Source organism: Martes martes, assembly GCF_963455335.1.
Source record: "Martes martes genome assembly, chromosome: 17".
NCBI classification, from domain to species: domain Eukaryota; kingdom Metazoa; phylum Chordata; class Mammalia; order Carnivora; family Mustelidae; genus Martes; species Martes martes.
The window spans coordinates 4,046,164-4,061,648 of NC_137905.1; the positions used below are offsets into that span (position 1 = coordinate 4,046,164).

Below are 15,485 nucleotides of genomic sequence, written 5' to 3' on the forward strand. Positions count from 1 at the left end.
ACGGAACCCAAGGCCCAGACTCGGTTCCACGCTGGAAGCTTTCCGCTCGTGGTCCTTCCCACTGCGTGCTCTGCCTCCCTGGTTCTGCAGCGTCTGGCACATAGTAGGGCTCTGCGAAACCCTGCTGGATAGACCCCACCACCACCCTGGCTGATGCCCCCCATAGACACCCGCAGCAAAGGCGCCCCCTTCTGTGTCAATCCCCCATACACACATCTCCTAGGCAACGTCCCCCCCCACCAGGCTCCCTGCAGGGCCCCAGAGTTTCCCAGAATGCCCCGGGAAGGCAGAGGCAGCTCTCCCCCGGAACCGGGGAGCTGGCAGGCCCCCAGCGCAGTCCCCAAGGAGCTCCAGACTGTGGGCCTGGCTGGGGTGAAGCCACCAGGAGGTGGATCTGGCCCAAGTTCCAAAAGGCCCCCATAGACCAGGGAAGCCAGGGAGCCGGGAACATTCCTCCTGCCGCCCGGAGAAACGCTTTCTCCGTGGGAGGACTCAAAAGGTCTGCCCAGCACACTCGGAACAATCTCACCAAACGGGGTGGGGAGGGTTAGGAACTCCAGAGCAGAGTCTGGCGAGAAGTTTCCAGAGTGTGTTCCAAGCATGCTCAGCTGAGCTCCCGTAGGCTGCCGGCCAGATGCCGGGCTCCTGGGGGGTCCTCTGCTGAGGGCGGGCGGGGACACGGCTCTGGCTGCCCGACAAGGATGACATCCAAATGCAGGCACCCAAAAAGTTACCGGGAAGGGGCTCCTCTCAGACCCAGCGCCCCAAAGCAGCTGCTGGGGCAGAAAGAGCAGCCCCTGCCCCAGCCCCGGCCCCAGCCCCTGCCCCTGACAGGTGTGTGGCTCTGGGGAACTCATTTCCAGCCAGTGAGCCTCGGGGGCCTTGATTTTCAGATGGGGGATACCCCAGGTAAGACAGACTTCCAGAGCTCGCCAGAGACAGAGGGGCGCACATCCCTGCGACGACAGGGCCAGTCTGCCAGCAAGACCATCATAAATGTGCAGAAGCCCCCCAAATTCACGAAGTAATAAAAGCTGACCAAGTTAAGAGGCAGAAGGGACAAATCCAAACCGTAGTAGCTACTAACACCCATCCCCAGACAGCGTGGCGTGGCGAGCATGCACACGGCCAGGAGCACGAACACCGGTGGGGGGCGGGAGGCGGGGAGGGTGCCAGGGCGGGCACGTGTGTGCTGTGAGAGGAGGGGACGGGAGGGAAGAGAGAGGGTCTGGGGGAGTGTGGGAGATAAGGTGAGTGTGCTGGGGTGTCGGGAGGAGGCGGGAGCCCCTGGAGGGGGCTGGGGGATGTCAGAGGAAGAAGGGCGCCCCCGACCGCCCCAGCTCTCATGCCATCCTCGGGGACCCGCTGCCTTCCGGTTCAGCCGGCCTCCAGCAACACCCACCTCCTCCACCTGCCTTCCTGGGGGCCCACCCTGAAGCCAGTCCTTAAAACCCCCAGAGAGAGGTCTGGCTCCTCCAGTCATCTGACAAGTGACAAGTTAACGGGCAAGCCAGGGTCAGGGTCGCCCGTTAATGGGAGGCGATCAGCAATCACGCAGTGTGGGAGCTCACTACACCAGGCCTGCCATCACCCTACCCGGTTTTGAAAAGACAAGAAAAGCTCTTGCAGCTTCAAGAAGAGAAGGAGGGTGCGGCCACCAACCAAGCCTCCTGCTCACACACAGAGCGCAAGAAGGTGGGGAAAGAGGCTGCTGGGGGACAGTTTGACACTCCGCTGCCCCAGTCCCAGGGCCGGGGCTGAGGGGACAGTGGCCAGCTTTCGTACCTGGCTGGGGATGGGCAGGTCTGCTGGCGAACCCTTAGCTCGTGCACAAGAGGGGAAACGCGCGCCCTTCTCCTCCGCAGCAACACCCAGGCCACGGGCCACGGAATAGACTGAGCTGCGTTCTGCTGGGCCAATGGCCCAGGGACACCCAGCCCACTTCACCCTGTCCCCCCGGGAGGCCCCCAGGGCCGAGCTGCGTTCGGCAGGGCTGGCGGTCCCTAGGCCCCTGGGGCAAGCAGCTGTTTGAAAGGAGCATAAGGCTGGGCTCTGAACACTCCAGGCCTCCCTTGTGCAGCGGCCCCGGGATGTCGCACCGATCACACAAAAGAAAGAACAGCGCAGGACTGTGAGAAAGGCCCTCTGGAAGGAGGACGGCAATCCTGGAGAAACGCAGCCACTCAAAGGAGTCAGATTAAAGGAGCCGGTGCTGCAGCCAGGGGCGACCCAGGCTCTCAGGCCCTCGGAGCCTCTGCTGCCTGAAGGCTCCTCCCGGCTTCCCTGGTCTCAGTGGCCCCTGGGCTGCAGTCCCCAGGGCCCCCTGTCCTGCTAGGCCCATGCCTGCCTCCCACCTGCCTGTGGCCAGCCCATCAGAAGCCACACAAGCCTCTTAATCCCCATCTGCGAGCCCTTGTGGGGAAGTCAGAGCTGAGGTTTACAGGGCCAGGACGGCCTATGACACGCCGCTGCCGTGCATCAGTGCTCTGACCGCCCCCCACCCCCCCCAAGGCCCTTGAAGGAAGCTGGTCTGGGATACCCACGGCAGCCTCCTGTGTGGCTAAAGCAGCGCGGGGCCAGATAAAGGCCAGGTCCCTCGCAGCCCTGCACCATCTCCAGGAAGGGTCGCTTCACCCCGGGCAGGGGGACAGGGACAGGCCCCGTAGAGCCAGACCACCCTGTTCTCACGCGGCGGCCCAGCCCCACCATTTGCCGTTAGTAATTCGATCCCAACTCCCAGGTTTACGAGCTGTGGCCTCTTCATCTGAAGAATGGGGCTCCTGCCACCTCCGCACAGGGCAATTCACCCCACCCTTCACGGTCAGGGGAGTAAGTCTGCTCCCATCTTACAGACAAAAAACTGAGACCCAGACAGGGGAGAGTCTTGCCTGAGCCCACTGTGAGTGCAGGCACCAGAACGGAGTCTAGACTCTAGAACGATGGATTCCATGGTGTGTGAATGACATCTGCACTGAAAACCACAGTAAACAAACACAGTGTCTTGTCAAGGTCAGGGGCAGGAGGCCAGCCTGACCAGCACCTCCCTGCCCCCGGCACCCTAGCTTCCTCATCCCAAGGGCCGCACCTAAGGCCCCTGCCCAGACCGTCCTCCTGGCTCAGGGGACCACCCCCAGCCACCGGCCTCTCCCTGCCCACTCCCATCCCTGTTTCAGCCCCTCCCTGCACACCATTGGGTTTACTCAAGGGCTGGATCCCGATGCCCAGAACGGTGCCTAGGACACAGTAAGTGCTGAGTAAAGACAGACGGAGCGAAGGAATAGAATCCTTTTCGTGACCATCACAGCTTCCAAGATAAAAGTCCCAAACTCCTGAGCTATGCTTACAATGGCTTCTATCGGCAGCTCTTGCCCCAGTGCTAAAGTCTTCTAGAAGCTTTCAAATACCAGGGCCACCAGGGCCACCCCTCAGAGATTCTGATTTAATAGTCTGGGGTAGGGCCTGGTCACTGGTATTATGACATCCACACTGATTCAAACCCACATCCCGTCACTGCCAACCACTCCCACAACATCAACCTCCTCCCACTTCAAAAACCTATTTAAGGGCCTCCAGCAAACCCCACTCCCCACATCCAGGCCTTGGCACATACTCTCCCCACCAGGAGCACAGGACTCCTACATGGACCTGGCTGAGCCCTTCTCAGCCTTCAGGACATAGCTTAGATGTCACCTCCTCCAGGAAGCCTTCCCTGAACATACCAGTTTCCCATCCTCCTGTGAGCTCCCTGCAGACCCCAGTGCAGAACCCAATACACTGCACAATCACACCCAGAGCCTTTCACCACCCCCTCCCACATGAGCACCCCAGGGCGGGGCCTGCCCAATTCCACACCACTGGCACGCAAACATGTGTTGAGCTCATGGGCAGAATGTGCGGCTCTCCAGGTGTGTTTCCCCAGGGCAGCTCTGGACAAGGCAGAAGCATAAGCAGGGCTGAGAGGCAGAACTACAGCGGTGTCCCCGTCACGGGACCACCAGAATTTCTTTCAAAACCTACACATCTAATCAGTTCATATTACTGAAAAAACAACTAGCATAAAGTGGCATTAGCTTATGGTCTTGGCCCTCCAGGTGTAGTGCCGCCCCCAGAACGGTGACCCATGAAGTTTTTCTGACCCTAACATGGGGCAGAATATCATGGTATTTGGGGGCCCCCCACATTTCATCCTGAATTTAAAACCTAGACCCCATGAAAGGGGGAAATGCTGAACAAATCTATGAACGTCCAGGGACAGGATTCACAGGTGTGGGGAGGACCCCACAGCTGGCCGCTGCCACTCCGGACACCGCATCCACGCTTCACTGGGGCTAAGGGAGGCGATCTTAAATGTTCTCCCCACAAAACAAGAAAAGAAGCAACACGGTGAGACGGTAGTGATCATTTTGTAACAGACGTACATATGTATCAAACCAACATGTTGTGTCTTAAACTCCCACAGTGTTATGTGTCCACCGTATCTCAATGCAGTTGGAAGAAACGAAAAGAAAATCAAGAAAACCTAGACCCCTGGAAGGCGCTCTCGCCTTCCCAACCCCACAGAAGAGACCGCCCGTCCATGACTGGATGTTTTAGCACCAGGTCTGGACACACTCAACATCCTTCTCTACGGGTCCAGCCACCCATCAGACCTCACCGGTGGGATGCAAGCCGCCTGTGACCCCCGAAGACCAGACTTTTCACTTGGGCAGACGGGGAAACTGTGCGAAGGTCACGTGGCGAGTAGGAGCTCCTTCCACAACAGCCCATGAATGTCCCACCTGGGGCCACATGCCCATCGCAAGCCGAGTTCCCAGGTACTCTTCCTAGAGGGCCAAAGTGTCACCCCTTTCCACCATCCCGACCAGGCTATGGAGGCAGAAATGATGAACCTGAACTCCAGATGCGGGCACTTCCGCAGCCCAGAAAGCGTGCCAGTGACACTGGCAAGCCTGCCCACGGCTTACAAACCCTCCAAAGACAGTCACAGGGAGTTGACCTTTCAAGGGTAAGATCCCCAGAGACCTAAGCAGGGAAGGGGTGGGGAGGCCTGGACTCTGGGCGTGGCCTCCCTGCCGCCCTGCCCGGCCCTGCTTCCAGGGAAGGCTGAGTTCTGGAGACCTTCTGCCTCCACTTCCTCTTCCCCAGGTGTCCCCAATCGCCTCCAGGTTTAGGACAAGGCCCGCTGGAGCGCTTACTCCTCTGAACAGATGGCTCCCAATCGGCCAAGAAAAGCCCAGCCCTCCCCTTGGAGGAGGTGATGGGAGCTTGAGAAAGTCCCAACGCCCAGCCACTTCCCACCTGCTGCCGGGAGAGGATGCTGGTGTCGGCCCAGCCAGGCGGCCCCCTCCGGCACCTTCTGGAAGGTTCCCCCCTCCATTCACCTCGCTTAGATGTCCCCTGAGCCTGGCCCTGGGGAGGAGGGCTGCCAGGTCCGCCCCGAAGAGCAGGGAGCTGTGTGGGCGCCGAGAGCAGGGGAACACGGGAAACAGATGTGCGGGCCGGCCCTGACAGGCGAGTGATGACAGACGCTCTCGGCAGGCCTCAGATGTCAGTGTGGAGAAAAGAAAGGGGCCTCAGCGGCAACACCTGTTCTGGGCTCGAAGGCCGCGCTCCAGGGGCCGGGCCGGGTGTCCCCGCAGTGAGGGGCCGGGTGCGGCTAGGGAAACAGCTGCACGCTCCATTACCCAGAGCGCTCCCCGGACAGATCACTGCAAGAGGGCAGGGCGGCCAGCCCAACCGGCACGCAAGGAAAGCCCATCGATCACGCCGCAGACCCATCGGGGGCGACCCGCAGCAGGAGGTGCTCTGAACGCAATGCTGCGGGGAGCAGAGACAAAGAGCGCCACTTAGCAGCAGGGCAGGGGCCCGTTGGGGAGGGGCACAGGGACTGGAGAGGGGGTGCTTTTCAAGCTAACTCCCGCCTCTCAGCTGCTCCCGGGACGGGGGGGGGGGAGGGGGTCGCAGAAGCACGTGTGGGAAATCAGGACCATTCCCCGCGCCCCCCCCCCCCAGGGCACTGCCACCTTCATAGCGGGAGCGCCAGAGGGGACAGAAAGGCGAGAGAGAGAAGAGGCTGGAGACCAGACACCAGAGCCGGACTCCTGGGTCCAGTGCCAGTCCTGCTGTTACTAGCTATGTGACCTTGGGCAAATTGCTTGCCCTCTCTGGACTTGCTTTTCTGCTAAGGAATGGAGACGGTGTCACCTCTCTGCACAGGGCCACTTGGAGGATCCAGTAAGAGTGATACAAGGGAGGCATGGGGCATGGATTCTGTGACGCCATCATCATCACTACGTCCCCAGACGCTGTCTCGGGCAGCCTGGCCCACTGTGCCCCCATGCTCTGAAGGGAGGGACAACCCAGCTCCCTCCCCCAGCTGAAAGGTGGGGGGCAGAGGCTGCAACAGCACAGCAGGTGGGAGCCAACCAGAGACGCAACCCCAAGTTACCTGCCCCTCAGGGAGAGAGAAAGGAATGAACGTGCCCTGCATTCCGACTGTGCACCAGCCGCTCCCACCGCAAACCTTCCCAAAGAAAGATCACCTCTACCTCTCAGGTGTGGCGAGAAGGGCAAGTCTGAGCCAAGGTCACCCAGCCAGCTCCAGCCGAACGAAGACTGAAACCAGGGCTGGGTGAACCGGCGTTCCTCCTCAGGGAAGGGGTGCCAGGCCCCCGAGAGTGTGGACTGCAGCCTGCCCTGCCCAGTGCCAACACAGCCCTGCGCCAGGTGCCAGCTCGGAGATGTGGGGGCTACGGGACAGAGTACCCGCCCCCAGGAAGCAAGGAGTCCAGCTCAAGAGAAAAGCCGCAAACACGATCCCAATGAAGGGTGTCAGTGACACCTTTCTCTCCTTCTTTCTCCGTGTTCTTTCATACTGTTTCAGGCTGATTCACTAATGAATGAACGTGTACCAGGAACAACTGAGGCATCCCAGGAGGTGGCAGAGAGGAGGTTCCGGAACATGCCGTTCTGGCTCAGTGGTTTCCCGGTGGCCACCTGCCAAGGCCCCTAAGCCACTCCCCACCCCCCACCCCCTAAATCCTCAAACCACACACACGAGACAGGCAGGACCCCGGAGCTGGCTCCCACCGGGAGTCACCCCACCAGCACTCACCCCTTGTGCCCACCCTGGCGCAGGCAAGGGTGGGGGCAGCCCCCCCGCCCGCCCCCATCCCGCTCTTCGGGAAGTCGTGTTCTCTGCTGCCGCTGTGCCCCTCCCACTGACACTGAAGGCACAGCACTTGCCACCAGATCCCCAGCGTCTGGAACAGTGCCTGGCTCAGAGCAGGCGCTCCATAAACATTTGTTAAATGAATGGGAGGGAGGAAGGAAGGGCAGGAGGCTGCATTTCCGGCTTTCTACTGATCATCAGTCAGGCTCAGGAGTGGACGCTTCTCCCTCCCTCTGGCTGCCGGAGCCTGGGAGCCGCACTGCTGCCTTCGCTGCCCCCCCCACCCCACCCCACCCCAGGCTGATGGCCTCACCACCCACCTGGATCGCTGCCACCGCCCAGCCCTGGGTGGATCTCTTCCCGGTGCCTTCCGACCCTGCTTTCAAGGACTTTTTCTCTCTCCCCTGTGCCTTTAACTCCAAGGCCTCGAGTTCACTGCAACCTCGTTCTCCCCTCATCCCCATGAGCTCTCCTGTCTCCCCCCAGCCCCCAAGCTTCTCCCGCTGGACTCTATCCACCCCCGCCGCCGCACTCCACTTATCTCCCAAGGCTACACCTCTCAGGGGGTGGATGGAATGGGGCTCAGGGACGGAGGACCTGGGTGGAAAACCCACCCCAGCCACCTCTACTGGGTGTGTGACCATCGCCGATGCTATCAGACTTCTCGGAGTCTCAATATACTCATTCATGAGATGGGAATGACAAGACCTCATAGGAACAAACGAAGTAACTTGCTTTAGAAATGGTGCGAAAGTGAGGACGCCAGTCAGCCTTCCCGAACGGCATGCTGACCCCTTCTGGGCAGACACCAGCTTGCGTTTTCATCCCCACGGAGCTACCGTCCACCGCCACCTTCCCAGCTGGACGCTTCCCTCCAGCTCCTCCTACCCGTGAAGCCCACACTTGGCATCTCATCAAGTCCTGAGGAGTGAGCGAATCAACACAGGAAAACTCACCCCAGAGAGGATGTTCTGCAGAAAAGCACTCTGGCAAACCTCAGAGGAACTGCTCGGACGACCCCGGGCGCCCCCATCACCAGGCCAGAGACCCCAGCCATTCTGCAGACCCAGAGCCGTACAGAGGACTGACCCGTATCCCAGAAGGCCCTGCCCAACACATGGGGTAGATGAAAGGGTCCCACTGTGTGCCACGCACTTGGCTTTCTGGAGGCAGCTAGATGCCCAATCTGTTCACATACTTGGTCCTCCAGGGGCAGGCGATCCCGATCTCCACTCGCCAGCCAAGGAGACCAGCCCAGGGGGGGAAGACAGGATCACTCAGGTGCTCAGTGACCAAGAGAGAGGGCAGGCTTGGAAGCCAGGTCTGTCCTGCTGCAAAGCCAAGCTCACCTCCCAGTTCCGACCCTGCCGGGAAGTACACACTTCAGATACCCAGGAAGAGACCCACAGCCCAGACGGCCACAGGCTGCCAACGACAAGTTCAGCATCCGCGGTGGGGAGCGATAGGTGCATCCGTTTGGAGTGACAGGCCCACCAAAGCCCCCAGGTACATCTCTGCGGTCCAAAAGGAACACTGGCAGAGAAGGAAGCCTGGGCAGAGCACAAAGGCCCAGGGCAAGCACCGGAGGGAAGCACGAGGATGCGTCCACTTTACAGACTCAACCACCGTGAATGAACCCATGACCCAGGAATCTCTGCACATGGGCACGCGCACAGACAAGGGGCAGGCAGAACCAGAAGCCTCTCGAATGCACGAAACGATCATTCCTGAACAAGTCAGAGACACTCTTCCCTGTGCACAGGGCCCTCGGCCGGCCCCTCGCCAGTGGCTCCCACTACAGGCATCTCATGAAAACAAACCAGCTCCACTCTAGCAGAGATGCCGATTCATGGCCCCCCACGGCCATCACGGTGATCACAACACACCGTCACCTACTCCCCCTGACCTGCTGGGGGCAGGCCCTGTTTTGGCCTTTGGAAAGCCAGATCCACAATGAACTGAGCCCCAGTCTGGCTCCTCCCGGGCAGGCAGCATGAAGGCAGGCACCTTATAAACGGGGGGAATGAAGACCCCCACGACCCCTCCATCCTCCTCCTGCACAGCTCGCTTGCAGAGAAGAAAGACTCTCTTCCCACCAGGGAGGAATATCTGTTTAGGCCGCTGTCCCTGGGGTCCCAAACCCCCACGTCTGAAAATCTGTTTCCATCTGCTATGAAGCAACCTGAGAGTCTCAAAGAACAAGTGTGAACTTGGGGGGAAAGCCGCAGGAGCTAAGAGGGGCCGGCGCTCTAGAGTGGAGAGGAGCCGCCACCTCTGCTGCCTTTCCAGCCGGGTGGGTAAGCGTGGGGACCTCCGGGTGACCTGCACAGCCGGACTAATTACCAATGTTATCAGGCGGATGACAGACGTGCCCCGAACTTCCTCTGTTTGACGGACTCCGCTGCAAACACACTCAAGTTCGGGCCCGAGCCTGCTGTTTGCAGCACCGTCCTATTCTTCCACGAGACCACTCCTGCCCTGGTCCCCCCACCGACTCCACATGTCTCCGGCTCAGCCAGGCCCACGCAGTCCCCACGCGCCAGCCAGGGGGGACCCCGGGAGGGCACCTCCTGCTGAAACATATCACACAGAGTCAGCATGACCTCCTCTCCCGCAGAGGAACAGAAAATAACAGGTCTTTCTTCCCTGCTGGAACCCCAGAGGCTGAAAAGAAAATCACTGCTTACCTTCATCACCGCTGTCACTGGGGAGCTCCAACCCGCAGGCCCCTGGCGGGTGAGCCCCGGGCCTGCACACACCAGGGTCCCGCACTCCACGCAGGCGCCAATGATCAGCTGCCGCCCGTCGTCCACCAGCAAGCTGTGGCTGGCTCGGAGGGTGTAGAGAAACAAGGGCAGCCGGGCCACCCGCACGGCCTTGAGCCCGAGACACCGCTTTTTCTCCTGCTGGCAAAAGAAGCACACGAACGTGTCCACTTGGTACTGCCGCGACCAGGGGCTGACGGTGTGGTGGGTGCTGCGGGCCTCGTGCTGCAGCCACTGGCCCAGCAGGTCGTGGTAGCAGAGGACGCAGGTGGCCACCAGGCCCGTGGAGTCTGCAGGCCGGGCACGCGGGGCGGGCGGGTAAACAGTGAGGAACGGGAAGAACGGCTCCTTCTCGCCCAGGCGGCTGGAGGGGTTCACGTTGAGCTGGAACTCCTTCCCGGGGCCCAGCTCAGCCCCGCAGGTGTAGCAGACGGACACCGGGCTGCCGCGGGCCGGAGCCGGTGGTTCCGAGACAGCGGGGTCTGAGGCCGAGAAAGCCTGGTGGTACCTGCCCAGGAAACCCTGCACAGAAGTGATAAGCTCCTCGTTCTGGCAGGCCCGGTACAGGGCCCAGACGTCCTCCAGGACACTGAAGCACTTGGGGCAGCTTCGGACCTCACAGCGCTTGTTGGGGCCCCGGGCGTTGGGCGGACAGGGCAGGAGGCTGAGGAAGGGGAAATGCATGGAGCCCCTGGCACTGCCATTGAGGAGCCGGGAAGCCACTGCCCGGGCATCCTGGGTACAGTCCTCCCCGCAGAGGTAGCAGGCCTCCGGCAGGGTCCCACCTGGCGGGCCGTCATCCTTGGGGAGCCTCCTGCCCTTGGAGGCCATGCCGGGGGCATGGCTGTTGAGGGGCACCACGTAGAGCCGCTGCAGGACAGGCACGCTGGCCAGCTCGAAGCTCTGCCACTGCCGCATGAGCGAGGAGAAGCAGCAGGGGCACACCAGGGTGCTGCCCCCCTCGCTGATGGGCTGGGCCCCTGGAGGGGGGCTGTGCAGCCACAAGAAGGGGAAGAAGGGCGCCTGGGACAGCTTTTCCTGCTTCTGCACGTGGATCTGGTGCTGCGAAGCCGGTGCCAGAGCCGACCCACAAATGTAGCAGCAAAGGCCCTCTGGTGGCGCAGCTCTGCTCTCCAGGGAAGCCCAGGGGACGCGGCCTGCGTTCTCCTTCTCCGGCAGGCCAGGCGGAGGCTGCTCCTTGCGGTCCTCTTCCTCGCTGGTGATGTTGATGTCACTGTCCTCGGACATGCAGTAGCTCCCGCGGGTCTCCCCCCGCGGCCTGCTCTCGGGAGTCTTAGCGGCCCTGCCCGAAGGGACTCCCTTCATGCCGTCCGCGGGGGCCACCTGGACTGGAGGGCCTTGCCAAGGATCCTGAATGCCCCTCAGGACGCTGGCCCGGGCCTCGGGCACCCAGTGCCTCCCGGCGGCCTTCCGCCTGCGCCTCCCGCCGGTCTTGGGCTCGCCGTCCCCGCGCTGCTTCGAGGGGGCCCCCTCCTCCTCCTCCTCCTCCTCCACGTCGCCCTGTCCCGGAGGGGGTCCAGGCGTCGGCCTCCACTCCTGGCAGCGGCCCCCGCGAGGCCCGGGCCCCGGGCGGGGGCTGGCGGCGTCGCGCACGGCCGGCTCGGGCTCGGAGAGGGGGTCGGTGTCCGACAGCTCCGACAGCTCGGAGTCCCGCGTCTCGTCGCCCGCCGCGCCGCCCAGCGCGTAGGCGACGTTCCACTCCCGGGGGGCCCCGGCGGCCCCGCGGCGCCCGCCCGCGCCCGCGTCGCACTGGTGCGGCCGCTTGAGCCAGTACATGCGCTTGTCCACCGGCGTGCGGGCGCGCTCGAACGCGGCCCACTGCTCGCCCAGGAAGCAGCGGCACACGGCGCACACCAGCACGCAGCCGTCGGCCGGGCACAGCTCGCGCGCGCCGGGCGCCGGCTCCTGCTGCTGCAGGAACGGGAAGAAGGGCTGCGCCGCGGCCCCCGCGCCCGCCGCCGCCGGCGGCTGCTTCACCTGCAGCTTCAGCTCCTTGCCGCGTCGGATGCCGCCGCCGCAGATGAAGCAGGAGAGCGGCGCGCCGCCCCCGCCGCCCCCCCCGCCGCCGCCGCCGCCGCCGCCCGCCGCCGCCGCCGCCGCCCGCTCGCCCACGGCTGCCATGAGCCGCTGCTTGCGGGAGAGCGGCGCCGGCCGCCCGCTCATGGCCGCGCCGCGTCCGCCCGGCCCCGCGCCCCGGGCCCCCGGGCCGCCCTCAGCGCCCGCCGCCGCCGCCGCCGCGCCCAACTTGGGGCATGAGCGCGCCGCGAAGTTTGGCGGCGGGCGGCCGGCGCGGGCGCGGGCGCACGGCCGCTCGCAGGGGCGCCCCCCCGGCCTGCCGAGCCCCCGGCGGCGCCGCGGCGAGCGCGCCCGGAACGCAGCGGCGGCGGCGGCGGCGGGCCCCGGGCGACTGGAGCGGCGGCCGCATGTGCGAGCTCCGGCGCCTGCCAAAGCGTGGGGTCATTTAATTGGGGAGGAGGGGGGCGGGGCGGCGGGCGGCGCGGAGGGAGGCGGGGGAGGGGGCGGAGGGCGGGCGCGCGGCGGGCGGGGAATCCCTCCCTCGCGCTCCCGCCCGGCGCCCGGCGCCCCGCCCCCTCGGCCCTCCCTCCCCCGCGGCCCCAACTGCGCACAATGGCTCGCCGGCTCCTATCTATTTTGTGTCCGGCCGGGAGCCGCGCGCCGTGATTCATGGCCCCAATTAGGGGCTCTCTCCAGCGCGCCCGGCTCGGGTCGTCTGAAGGGTCTCCTCGGGGACCCGCGGAGACCCATCAGCCGCAGGAGCTGCTCTTTAAGTAAAGGGCAAGCAGGACGCGGCCGGCGCCCGAGAGAGAGAGAGACCGAGGAGTCCCAGAGGGACTCTCGGGAGGGGCAGCGCCCCGCCGATTCGACCCCGGGCTCCCCGACCCACTCTTCGTTTGAAAGGAGGGACCAAGTGAGGGTCATTTACGGCCCTGCGCAGCCCCGGGTTGGGGCGCCTTTCAGGGCCCAGTGTGCTAATTTTGGAGACAGACGGGAGAGGAGATGTCTCCTGCCTCCTGGAACACGTTAGTGAAGGCACCATCAAGAGGACAGGGGTCCCCAACCTGCCACGCCTTCCCCACCGCTGGCCGGCTGCCAACGCGCCCTCACCAGCAGCACAGGAAGGGTTCCGTGTGTCCCCGGGCTGTGTGTTCCTGAGCAAGTGACTCAACAACTCTGGGCCCGTCCCTCCTCTTAATAAATAGGAGCTCTGGCAGGGGATGAACTGTGCCAGGAGCTAGTCTAAGCACTTTATGTACATCAGCTCGGTTCCTGCTCCCAGTAACGCTGGGCTGAGTGCTGTCACCAGCCCATTTCACAGATGAGAAAGAAGACCCACTGAGAGTGTGTTCGTGAGGATCACGAGGGTCAAGCTACTTTTCAGGCACAGTGGGCTGGGATTCAGCTCCAGACACCCAGACAGTAGACTCCAAAAGACCCTGCTCTCAAGCCCCTCACTAGGCAGACATCTGGTCCATGTTACTCATCTGCTGATGGAAACTGTCCATGGCAGGGGACATGGCCGGGACCCCTCAGTCCTCCCCACTGCTCTGGCTCAGGCTGGGAGGCCTTGGGCAAATCCGGGCCTTTCTGAGCCTCCATTTTCCCATCTGTGAGAGGACACCTCTTCCAGCTTCGAAAGTCTATGAGTCTCTGACTCCTAAGAAGTTGACAGCTAGCTACCCCCAGCCTGCCAGCTGGAACCCAGAGTGAGCCTGGGGACAAAGGTGCCAGGTGGGCCCCTCTGTCCTCTGGGGCATTGCCATGTACATAGTACTCAGCTTCCCCTGGGCACAGAGGAGGGTCATGCCTTATAAATAAATGCAACAAGAGGAAAGGACCACCTCTTGGGAAACTTTGGTGCATAATCTGGGGGTCACAGTCTAGGACTTAAAAAAAAAATCACCATCATCATTACCACTACCACCAGAAATTCAGTACTGCAGGTCCTTATCCAGGCCCAGGAAAAAAGCTAGGTCAGCAAAACTGTCCGGGAGGAATGCTTGGGGGGGGGGGGCTCCCCTGCTTCTGGCATTTTTCATATCTGGTGGCAGGAGGGGCCTGATCAGGCAACTTAAAGGGCTGGGGTCCTGTTCACGGTGCCCTAGCATAATCCTCAAACCCCACACAGAACAAGAGGTTGTTGATAAAACAATGCTGGCTTAGGAAATGCAGGTCCCTGGGGGGTGGGGGGTTCCTCGTGAACCCCTGGAGGCCTGGCGCGTGCGTCCTCCCACCTCGAATGCCTCTGCGGGCTCTCTTTGCACACTGACTCCTGTCCATCTCTAGGGTCTTGGCTCTAGTGCCCTCCCAGAAAGGCTTCTCTGACTTCTCTGCCTCAGGTAGGTCCCCCTTGCCATTCTGTCTCAGCTCGTTGGCTTAGGAATTTGCTGTTGATTTTATTTGTTTTTCTTCAGCTATTCCTTGTCTGGCTGACCAGAAGCCTGGGGACTCCCGCCCCCCGCAAGAAGCGGGTCTGCCTTGCTCACTCTGGATATCCAGGGCCCATCTCAGGGCCTGGGTCCCATGCACTTGGGGCCTCATCTTGCCCCATCCCTCTCTATCCGTGGGAGTCTTGGGTAAACCTCTTCGCTCCTCAGGCCTCAGTTTCCTGCTCTGTCCAATGGGGCGGTGGTGATCCTCACCAGATTTTTCTGTGTCAACTGAGGCCCTGGCTAGAGAGGCCTGGCACATCGTCGGTGACGGTGTATTTCTGACTCTACCTGGTGGTTGACGAGGTTCTGCTCCTGCCTGTTTGTACTTCAACGTGGGGGGTGGGGGCACCGTGTGACAGAGGAGGGCCACAGGGTCAACGGGACAAGATGAGGGAGGTGGGATTTTCTAGACTAAGCTGGTCTTGAAGCAGAACTTCCTGAGTATGTGCTGTGTGTGTGGATGTGTGTATGTGCACGTGTGGGTGTGTGCATATGTTTATGTTCGTGTGTGCATGTGTGTCTGCACCCGTTAGCATGTGTATCTTTGTCCTGATGCGTACAGGCACGTGTGCATATGGGAGCACGTGGACGTGTGTGTTCATGAGTTGGCCTGTGTGTGTGTGCGTGTGTTGCGTGTGTGTATGAAGTGGACCCGGGGTGGGAGGAGAGAAGCATCCACCTGGATGTTTTTGTTTCCGTCCATGACCAGGGACTCCGGAAAGTCCCCTGCACACATCTCAGGAACCAGGCAGCACACGTGAGAAGCATGTGATCAGGGATCACTGATGAGAGCAGGAAGAAGACAGGGGATGCTGGTTGTCCTCTGTGGGTGGGCCCACGGGGCTGGGGCTCCTGGCATCGTAAATGTGTGACAGTTAGGAGCTGCGCGGCCCCAGTCTGTCCTTCACCTCTCTGAACCTCGGTCTCCCCGCCTACAAAGTAGGGATAACAAAACGACCCACCCCAGAGGGCTGGGAGGAGGGTGAGCTGAGACCGTCCCCAAGAACGGCACGCTCTGGACCCAGAAGTAACAGGAGTGTTTGCATACAATGGTTGAATGTTAATTACATGCAAGGA

The 15,485-nt window shown here is 62.1% G+C and overlaps 2 protein-coding genes across 4 annotated transcripts in view; one reads left to right on the plus strand and one right to left on the minus strand.

Moving 5' to 3' along the window:
- The window catches only part of GSE1 (Gse1 coiled-coil protein), a 389,696-nt gene extending 378,547 nt beyond the window's left edge, over window positions 1-11,149 (minus strand). For all 3 annotated transcript variants that reach the window (XM_080827597.1, XM_080827596.1, XM_080827595.1), the window contains exon 1: window positions 9,859-11,149. In XM_080827597.1, coding sequence (XP_080683723.1) covers window positions 9,859-10,854 — 996 coding nt within the window. In that variant the 5' untranslated portion in view covers window positions 10,855-11,149. The remainder of the gene's footprint in view (window positions 1-9,858) is intronic.
- A 969-nt stretch (window positions 11,150-12,118) lies between these two features.
- Window positions 12,119-15,485, plus strand: part of CIBAR2 (CBY1 interacting BAR domain containing 2) — a gene marked incomplete at both ends in the record, with an annotated part of 57,608 nt that continues 54,241 nt past the window's right edge. The window contains one exon of the mRNA XM_080827783.1: window positions 12,119-12,408. Coding sequence (XP_080683909.1) covers window positions 12,119-12,408 — 290 coding nt within the window. The remainder of the gene's footprint in view (window positions 12,409-15,485) is intronic.